A 9,954-nucleotide genomic window follows, 5' to 3' on the forward strand; every position below is an offset into this window, starting at 1 on the left:
GCGCAGGGGCGCGCGGAATCGCCTCGACGAGTCGGGAGAGGTCGCCGAGGGACCGCGCCCCTTCCAACAGCTGCTTCAGCGCCCGCGCATCCTGCGGCCGCTGCCGCCGCTGGACCCCAGGGCACGCCGGCCCGGTACCGGCCCGCTGCGGCGGGCCGCCCGCCGGCGGCGCGAGCCGGCCCGAATACTGCTTGGGAGCTGGCTGCAGCTGGTGCCTGGTTGACGATTGAGCAAGCTGCTTGTGCGTCTCCGCCATCCGATCGAGTCCTGGGATGGGGTCGTCGACTGTTTGATGCTCGACACGCGCTTGGGGAGCGGGCCGCGGCTGCGCCACCTCGTGTGGCGAGGCCGCTCCGGGCAGCTGCTGTTGCTGCTGCTGCCGCGCCCGCTGGTGTCTGGGCGACAGCCAACTGCGCTGCTGCGGGTACAGCTGCACCAGCGCCACCTGGCCGCTGCTCGTGCTGCGGGGCCGCCTCGCCTGCGTGTCGTGCTGCGACTGCGGCGGCCTAGGTTGAATGTCAACATCACCTCCCGGCGCATCGCCGTCACTGCCTGCGGACTCATGGCCAGCTGCCACGACATAGCTCTGACGTTGAGATTCACGGAGTAGTAGGTTGAAAAGCCGTCTGCGCGTGAAGCTGAGATCAGCCGTGAACGTCGCCAGCATTGCATTTGTGGTAGCCCAGGTTTTACAAAACTGCTCATTGTAATCGTATAGATGTTACTTATGCTTAAGCACGGTGCTCATGATATCTCATTGCCGCAACGGCATGGCGTGCTTGCCGCCCAGTGTCACAAGTGCCATCCCATTCACACCTGGACCCATGCACCCAGCCACCCTGCCTGCATCCTCACACAGAGGCGCGTGCACTTTACATGGTTGTGCATGCTTCAGAGTCGAAAACGGATTCCTTGGTATCGCAGGCGCGATATAGCGGCGTGCTGCACGCAGAACAAGCTGTGCGTGGCGCGCAACTGGCAACCGCCACGCTGCCAACGCTGCCGTTGCTTCCCACCCCTCCCGCTGCCCTCAGCCTTCCTCCATCGCCTCCCCATTCTGCTGCTGCCCCTGCTCCTGCTCTTGCTGCTGCCCACCACCGCCGCCGCCGCCCGCCGCCGCCAGCTCAGAGGGAAGCTTCCCCTCCCTGAGCGCCGCCTCCAGCCTCTCCGCCTCCTCCAGTGTCTGCGCGTTTGCGATCGCCGCCTTGATCGCCGTAAGCTGCTCAGCCGTCGGCGCCGCGGACGCGCGGGGCGCCTCCGCCGCCGCCGCTGCCTCCTCTGCGGTTGCGCTGCCATTGGTCGCCTCCAGGCCCTCCCCAGGCTCAAACGTTTTCGAGGCGCTCGCCACCGCCCCTAGCCCGTCCGCCGCCAGCTTCGCCGCGGCTTCCCGCTCCTGAGCAAGGCGCCGGCAACGCGAGGTTGTGCCAGCGGGGAATGAAATTGGCCGGCCTGGCGCAAGAGTGAAGCGCGGCTGACGCGGCAGGCGCCCCCTGGCGACGACGGCCAAGCTTGGCCGCAGCCTGCTCTCGGCACACACACCCTTGAAAAGCTCGCCTCCAGGCGGCGACCTGTGTCACCGTCTGCGCCCCTTGCAAAGTAGGTTCATTCGTACTCAAACCAATCTCTGCCCACCTTTTGCTTGACCTTCTTAAAATCGAGCACTTTGAGCTTGGGCAGCCGCGCGATGGTGTACAGCCTGCGCGAGAGCAACGGCCACGCGTTCAGTTCAGTGGCTCGCATCGGCAGCGCGCCGAGGCCGCGATTCAGGGCAGCCTGCCACCTCTATGCTCAATGCCTCCGCCGGCGGCTGCCCCAAGTGCCTCGCTGCGCTAGGCCGCCGCCCTCGTAGAAGCGCCTGGGCCGTCACCCACCCGGGGTGTGCGCGCACAGGTGCATGCGCGCGCAGAGCTATGTCCACACACGCACATGCACCCATGAGTGCGGCTTCTGCTCGGACGCCACACGCATGCGCGCGCTCGCATGCGCGAGCGCGTGTGCCTGGGCCGTCCCCGCTCACCTGTATTGGCCCTTCAAGGCGACAGGGTTGCCCACCAGGCTGAGGTGTGTGAGCCGAGGGAACGTCGCCAGCGGGTCGATGTCCTGGCGGTGTGTGTGTGGGGGGGGGGGGAGGGGCGTCGATCACACGAAGCACCTGATGCTGTGGGGCGGCCGGTCGCAGCTGCGTGTGTTTGCGCCCATGGGCCGTGCAGCCACAGCTTCTTTTGGCCAGCGCCTGAGCTCCTGCCATTGCTGCTGCCGCTGCTGCCGCCGCTGCCGCCGCTGCCGCCGCTGCCGCTGCTGCCGCTGCTGCCGCTGCTGCCGCTGCTGCCGCTGCTGCTTTGATGCTTTTGCTGCGTCTGCTGTTTCTGCTGCTTTTGCTGCATGTGCTGCATTTGTTGCTGCCGCTGCTGCCGCTGCTGCCGCCGCTGCTGCCGCCGCTGCCGCTGCTGCCTGCTGCTGCTGCTGCTGCTGCCGCCGCAGCTGCTCATTCCTACTGCCCCACGCCTGCTGTCATCGCGCCGCCGCCGCCGCCGCTGCCGCGCACAGGATTGCGCAAATGCTGTCTGCGTTGCCACACCCGCTGCCCAGGCGCGCGCCTCCCACAGGCCTGCTATTAGTTGACAAGCAACTCATTGATGACGGCGCCGCTGACCGCCCGGACAGTGGTAAGGCGGGCGGAAGCTGTGCCCCGGCTTCCCCGCACCTTCAGCTCGGCGATGCGGTTGTTGGTCAATATCAGGGTCTCCAGGTTTGCTATTGACTCTGCGGGGAAGAGGTATCATCGACGGGCGCCGACAATCACACAATTGCAGCGGCGATAGCGATGACGCTGGCAAAGCTGCCGCCTGAAAACACAACGCATGTCGCAGCCACTAAGGCACGCGCCCACCACACCAGGCAGCAACTGCTTTTGGTTGACATTCTGAACTGCTGCGCACACAGCCGCCTGCTCTGCGGCTGCGTCGGGGCGGCCGCCTGCCCCCAAACTCGGCCCCTACTCGCCCCCGGGCAGCCAGCTGTGCCGCGACGCTGGCAGCGCGCCCCCCAATCGTTGTCGCCCACCCTGCAGGTTGCGCGCAATCTTGGCGACGCGGTTGTTGTTGAGATACAGCACCTTCAGGCGCGGCAGACGCGAGAAGCCCTCCAGGCGTACGATGGCGTTGTCTGACAGGTCGATCGAGTCAAACTGGTTCTGCGGGGGCGCGTGCGTGTGCGCGCGTGCGAGGCGAGACGCATGCGGCGGGGTACTATTTAAGGTGAACTTGCTGGAGAAAATGATGTGGCGAGCAGCTGACTGTGCAGATGTAATACGTGATCCACAGCCAAAACGAGTTTCAAGGGGGTGGGCATGGTTGGACCTTGATTGGGTGCGCACCTCGGTAGCCCCAAGGTTCTCTATCGCGCCTATTTTGTTGCCTGCGGGGCGATGGCGCGTCATGTTGAAGCGCCGGCGGTGAAACGCACGTGCGGCGATGCTGCTGCGGCATGGTGTAGGGCGCGGTGTGCGATGTTCTGCGTTCCGCTTTGAGTGAGAGCACGCCCGTCTCACCCCGCAGATCGATCTCATAATATGAGATGCAGCTCATGTACTGCGGGCTGCGGCCGATCAGCTCCGCAGTGAGGCGGCCCAGCAGTCGGGGCCCGAGGGCACTCCCCGCGCCACGGCCGTCCATTGCGTCCCGCCAACTATAGCACTACTCAGAACACCTTGATTAACGTCGTGGCCCCAGTGATGCTGACTGCGCGAAGAGGCGGCAAGATCAGAATGTGGGGCGATCTGGTGCAGGCTGGCTCTCTATGGGACTATGGCGCAACAAGCCTCAGAAACTAGGATTGGGCAAGCTGCTTGCACGTCCCAGGGTCGCCTGCGCATGCGGAAGTGCTGATGACTGGCTTGGCGACGGTGTGCAGCTTCGTGTGTGGTTGGTGTCCTGTTGGTGGGCTCGATCGCAGTCACAGTCCAGACACAACATATCGTTTGTATTAGCATGGGAGGCAGCTGTGCTCAGCAAATTGTTTGGGACCACTTCTCCGTGCTGCAGCACACGAGCAAAACGCGCATCAGTGGCACATGCAGCCGCCATAACTAAAACCTTGGGATACACGGTGTTGCATCCAAAACCGTGCAGTGAATGCTGCGTGCGCTGTTCAGCGGCGGCGGTTCGCGCCATGACAGCGACGAAGTCGAGCTGTGCTGCACCAGCGGCGGCGCCCGCCCGCAGCAGCGCGAGTGGCTGACGGGATACAGCTATGAGCTTCGCACGCGCACTACGGTGCTCGCGGCTGCTGGGCATGGGGCGCCGGCTGACACACAGGAGGGGCCACCCCAAGGTGGGCCTCTGCGCGCACACATCCAGCCGCCAGGCGCCACTCATTTGCGGCCATGGGCCGGAGCGATGCTTCGCCGTTGTGCGCCCATCATGCGTGGCTGAGCATCAGATCCAGCAAACTGAACAATTATTGGCCCAGCTGCATGGCTGCCCACAAGGCAGCTCCCTCAGTGCCAAGCAAATGTCTGCGGCACGCGCACTTGCTGCCAATCCCCTGTGCTGCGGCACCGCACCACGCGGCCACCAGCATCAACAATACACCCCCGCACACACACACACACACGCACATGCAAACTCATGTACACACACACATGCACGTACACATGTACACAAACACAACCAACAACCACAGGGCTAAGCCCATCTCTGCCGCAACAGAGATTGTCACCCGGTGATGGGCTCACAACAGACCCCAGCCCCAGTCAGGATGGGGAAGGGCCAGGCTCCATGGGCACAGCCACAACAGCTCACCCCAGGCTCTCAGATGCAGCGGCGTCAGCAGCGGCAGCAGCAACAGCAGCAGCAGCAGCAGCAGCAGGCGATGGCGTTGTCAGTTCAGCAGCGGAGCCGCTCGACCCCACCCCGCCCCTCGCGCCGCCCTCGCCGCCGCCCGGCCCCCGCTCGCCCTGCCGCCCGCCCTCGGCTGCCCCACCCGTGCGGCCCCTCCCGCGCCCCAGCGCCGGCGGCGGCAGCCCGGGGGCGCTGGAGGGCGGCGGCAGCAGCGGCAGCGGCGCGTGGTCAAACATTTGCTTTGACCAGGACGAGGTGGAGGCGGAGGAGGACCCGGGGATCAGCCAGGAGGAGCTAGCCTTCCGCATGTGGCTCAACTCCCTGGGCCTGCCCACCAAATGCACCAGCCTGTTTGGGCCGGAGGTGCGCAGCGGCTGGCTGCTGCTCGAGGTGCTCGACCACCTGCAGGTGAGCGGATGATCTGGGACCGGGTCGAACGATCCGGTCAAACCTGGTGTGATCGCCGCGCTTGGCTTCGTAGACGTGTCGATGTCAAGTTATTGCAGGCTGGCGAGGGAGCGGTCGACGCGGCAGCAAAGCCAGCTGTGATTGGGAACACTTACAATGTTCGAGATCATCAACCAATCTGACGGCCGCTGCGGCCGACCGTGCCGCCCCTTCGCAGCCCGGCTGCGTCAACTGGGCGCTCGCCAACCGCCCGCCGTTCCGCCGGGACGCGGGCGGCCTGCCGCGCGGGCTGGAGAACTGCGGGCTGCTGCTGGAGACGGCGCAGGAGGCGCTGGGGCTGCGGCTCGTGTCCATGGGGTGCGCGCACGCGCGCCCCCACTCCTCGCGTTGGCATGCGCTGAGTGGGTCATTAGATGGGGCCGCGGATCGCGATGATCTCGCCAGCTCAGCGGCCTCCTTGGCGCGGAAGGAACCTTCCGTCAGTGGTAGCAGCGCGCTGTGCACCTGGCTGCTCGCCACCTTGGCCCAGCCGTCGCCTGGCTGCCCGCTTGGGCGCTGCAGCCGCCCGCGCAGTTTCACTTTGTGTTTCTCAATTCGAATCGAGGTCAACCATGAGCCAAATGCTGTTGACAGCAGTGCTAACACTGTATCGCGCCACCTGTGCCGCTCAACAGGCCACATGACATCATAGCAGGGCGGCGGAAGCCCATCCTTTCGCTGGTCTACCAGCTCATGCGATTCCATGTCCTGCAGGTACGATCTGAGATTCGTGATCTAACATCTGAGCTGGTAATTCTAGGCTTTGTGGGGAGTGCTGTGATCTGAGCGGTGGTCTGGGGCTCGGTGATAGCTGTCAGTCAGGTGACTGGGTACTGTGCAGGCACGCGGTGCGGCGCATGACGCCGCAGGGCCGCCGACGCCCACCCTACATTACCTTAGAATGGTGTCACGTCAGACCCTCGCCAGCAACGAGGGGAAAAGGAATTAATCAAGGAAAGGTTTACTGAAACGCCTCTAGTCTCCACCCTACCTTGGATCGTATTAGTTGACAAGCAATGAGCAACGCTTACGCTGCGCGCTGCAGGTCCTTGAGTCACTGGGCGGCGACGATGACGACCGCAATGCTGACGAGGCGCCGCAGCCCTTGTCGACGCCGCGTTCGGCGGCACCGCTGTCGGCGGGCGGCGGCCCCCCCGCGTTGCCGCTGCTGCCGACCCCGCGCGGCGCGGGGGCGCCGAAGGACCCCCCGGCGCCGGGGACGCCGGGGCCGCCCGACAAAAGCGGCGGCGCGGAGCGCGCGCCGCGCAGCAGCGACGGCGGGGAGGGCAGCGGCAGCGGGGACGGCGCGGATGCGCCAGGCGCGGAAAGGATGAGCAGCCACCTGCATCACATGATCAGCGCATCTGCCGCCGACGCCGCGGCCGCCGTCAAGGCCGCCGCTGCTGTCGTCTCCGCCTCCGCCGCATCCGGCCACCCCTCCCCTCCGCGCGCCGGCCGCACCAGCAGCTTCTGCGGCGGCGGCGCGAGCGCGGGCGGCGGCGCGCCCGGCGGCGGCAGCTGCGGGGGCAGCGGCGCGGGGACGCCGCGGGGGGCGCGGTCGTCGGCGGGCGGCGGCGTCGGCGGCAGCCTGGTGTTTGGTTCCAGCTCCATCAAGCAGCGGCGGCGGCCTCTGAGGGTGACGGAGGGTGACATCATCGCTTGGGCCAATGGCAAGATGCTGGGGTTGCAGGGACCCTGGGTGCCGGCAGCGGCGGAAGACAAACAGGCATTGCAGCAGCAGCAGCAGCAGCAGGAGGAGGAGGACGGGCAGCTGCGAGTGCAGGAGCTTGTGTTGGGCGACGACCCTCTAGCAGGAAGGCGCCCGGCAGCTGCCGTGCCGCCGCTGCCGCTGCCGCCACGGGCGGGCGCGGAGGCGGATGCGTCGGGGCCGGGTGGGATGGGCGCGCCGCGGCTGTTCGGCAGTTTCAGGGACCCTTCCTTGGCGACCGGCGTGGCGGTGCTGCAGGTGCGGATTTGCAAGAACGGATTTGCAGCGGCGGCGGCCCACCCGGCCTGTTTCCCGGTCAGCGACCTTCCGTGCTGAGCGCCTGGGCGCATGCTCGCCAGTCAAACACGGGCTGCGCCCCTTTGACCTTGCACGCCGTCGCAGCTTCGCACACATGCGGCCCAGCAGCCCCGACACGTGCGCCATGCACCACCACCCCTGGTTCGGCCGCCCAACCAGCCTGCGGGAAGCCTGCGCGTTCTTGCCCCTTGCCACCCCCGCCGTCGCCCAACGTCGTTCCCATGTCAATGTCATCGGTGCTTTACATTCGATCATCAAAACCTGAGCCAACTCACCGACCCTGGCAACCAGAACCTTAGCTCGATGACCGTTTCCTTAATCTGACCACCGACGCCTTTTGCCATGACATGCCAGGTCCTCGGCGCGGTCTCGCCCGGCTGCGTCGACCCCGCGTTTATAGCGCCCGGTGCGGACGCGGCGGAGCGCGAGGCCAATGCGCGGTACGCGCTGGCGGTGGCGCGGCGGATTGGGGTGTCGACGTTCCTGCTGTGGAATGACGTCACCTCGGTGGGTGGAAGGGGGTTGGCGGTGTGTGTGTGTGTGTGTTTGTGTGTTTGTGTGTGTGTGTGTGTGTGTGTGTTTGTGTGTGGGTGTGTGTGTGTATTTGTGTGTGTGTGTGTGTGTGTGTGTGTGTGTGTGTGCACGCGACCGTGTGGGCCCGTGCGCCTGTGTACGCGCAGGTGGATGAGTGGGTGGGTTTGCAGGTGGGCGTGTGGTCTGGTGGGAGCGCGGCTCTTCCAATAAGTGCTGGCGCTGGGCTCTGGGCGCCGCCTCTCATCTTGGCTATCCGGACAACCCCCCAATCGCTCTTCATCTCCGGCGTCAAGATCTGGCTTGCTGATCATGCCTTTGTTGCCGGCCTTGCCCCTTGCCAATGGCGCGCCCCGCAGGTGCAGCCCCGGTTGATGCTGGTGCTGTTTGCTGCTTTGATGGCTTTCGACCAGCAGAAGCGGCGTCAGCAGCAGCAGCAGCAGCACGTGCAGGCAGAAGTTTCTGCACGGCAGCGGCAGCAGGGGCAGGCCTAGACAGCCACAGGCAGCATAAATGCATGTTCGTCGCAGGGCCCGTGGCTCTTGCGCACCCCCCAGCAGCGGGCGCGACAAGAGCAGCTACAGGAATGCATATCACCACTCTGCGTTGATGAAACCCATTTGTCGCACTGCCGCACGTTTTGAGCCGCGGCAGGCGCACCCCGCGCCCACTCTGTTCGTTCACCAGGCCCAGCCGCAGGTTTGCAGGAGCTGCACATCTGCGTTGCAACCACGCGTTTGTTACCAAGCTTGCCGGCAGCTCTCGAGGCCGCCACGCCCGCCCGCTCGACCGCATTTACCGCTTGACAGTGCCGCGCATTCGCACACGCATCAATGGCACTCTGTCTGGCCCATTGCGGCTGCGCCCCGCGCCCCGCGCTGTCACAAGCGCTCAGGACAGGCCCCCCACACTGTCGACCCCACCCGTCGGCCCATCCCCTGTTGCCGCACCCCCTGTGCGCCAATGTGGCCCCCACGTGCGCTGCAACAATGCGCACCTCGCACCCGCAGCTAGCATTGCTGCGACCTCGCTCTCTTGACAAGCAGCAGCGAGCGCAGGGCGGCAACCTGGTCCTTTATTGCCCGCAGTTGGGGCGCTGTTTTACTCATTTTATCTGCAGGCGTTTTGTTGCATATGCATGCAGCAATGAATGCCTGGAAGCGCGCTACCGCGACGCTCGGACGTCTGTTTGGGCATTTGTTTGTGCAAGCACCTGCTTGCTCTGTTGCAAGCGCCTGCTTGCTGTTTGCTTGCTGAAACTCGCCGTTACAAGGATGCAGCTTGCTATGTAACCATGCGTGGGGGGCTCCCGGGTAGGGCAAGGCCGCAGGGTGCAGTGCAGCCATGCGGGATTTGCAATGGCCCACACTGCAAAGGTCTCCCCTGGGAGCTGCTATTCCTACCGGCGCACCCCACAGATTCAACCTTGGCCCAGCCTGCACGCATACTCGGCCAACAGCGGCAGTCGTGGGGCACGTGGCGCTGCTATATCCGCACGGTCGCACAGGCTGCGCCAGGTCAGCGGCGACCCCAGCAGACGAAAGCACCCAACTCCCAGATTAAGGACCACACGAAACCTCGTCCGGCTGGTTTACACATCATTTGGGAGAGCATCAGCCAGCACACTGCTATTGGCGTAGGCCAGTCGTGCCAGGAGCGCCAACCACGCATATACAGCACCGCCGTACAACGCTCGCGTGCCCGCCCTTCGCTCCGCCGCGGAGCAGCCGCCCGCCCCAGCAAAGCGCCGCGGCTGCAGCACGTGCGGGAAACCAAAGAGCGCGCCAGTTTGCACAAGTGCGTAATCAGGTGAGGGGAAACTGGCCAGTGCATGGCCGCAGGCCCCGAGTGCCGATGGGTGGCCGTCGAAGGACGAGTCGAACCCCTGTGAGGGCCTTGAGGGTGGTGGGGCTAACATTTCCCAGGAAGCTGAAGCGACCACCCATGTAATCGGTGTGATTCAGACCATGCCAGGGCTCATAGCAAACGACAGGCATGCACCACACGTTTCGTGGTCCTAGACCGGGCTCGAACAGCGGGTTCGGCGCACGCGCACGGAGATGTGTTGCCAGCAAGTGCTTCAGCCCAATGGTGTGGAGTGGCTGTTGG

The 9,954-nt window shown here is 65.3% G+C and overlaps 2 protein-coding genes across 2 annotated transcripts; one reads left to right on the plus strand and one right to left on the minus strand.

Moving 5' to 3' along the window:
- Nucleotides 1-1,030: 1,030 nt before the first annotated feature.
- MNEG_7447 (U2 small nuclear ribonucleoprotein A') lies at nt 1,031-3,674 on the minus strand (the record flags this gene model as incomplete). The annotated part of the gene is made up of 8 exons (XM_014044078.1): nt 1,031-1,393; nt 1,633-1,696; nt 2,018-2,056; nt 2,215-2,534; nt 2,705-2,763; nt 3,064-3,193; nt 3,377-3,417; nt 3,551-3,674. 8 exons carry the CDS (start codon nt 3,672-3,674, stop codon nt 1,031-1,033), a joined length of 1,140 nt encoding a protein of 379 aa, XP_013899532.1.
- Nucleotides 3,675-4,815: 1,141 nt separating this feature from the next.
- MNEG_7448 (Fimbrin-1) lies at nt 4,816-8,339 on the plus strand (the record flags this gene model as incomplete). Its single annotated transcript, XM_014044079.1, has 8 exons — nt 4,816-4,880; nt 5,009-5,249; nt 5,467-5,606; nt 5,924-6,002; nt 6,334-7,254; nt 7,669-7,821; nt 7,995-8,018; nt 8,205-8,339. The coding sequence occupies 8 exons, from the start codon at nt 4,816-4,818 to the stop codon at nt 8,337-8,339; spliced, it is 1,758 nt and encodes a 585-aa protein (XP_013899533.1).
- Nucleotides 8,340-9,954: the final 1,615 nt, after the last annotated feature.

This window comes from Monoraphidium neglectum (assembly GCF_000611645.1).
Source record: "Monoraphidium neglectum strain SAG 48.87 unplaced genomic scaffold scaffold01316, whole genome shotgun sequence".
In the NCBI taxonomy this organism is placed as follows: Eukaryota; Viridiplantae; Chlorophyta; class Chlorophyceae; order Sphaeropleales; family Selenastraceae; genus Monoraphidium; species Monoraphidium neglectum.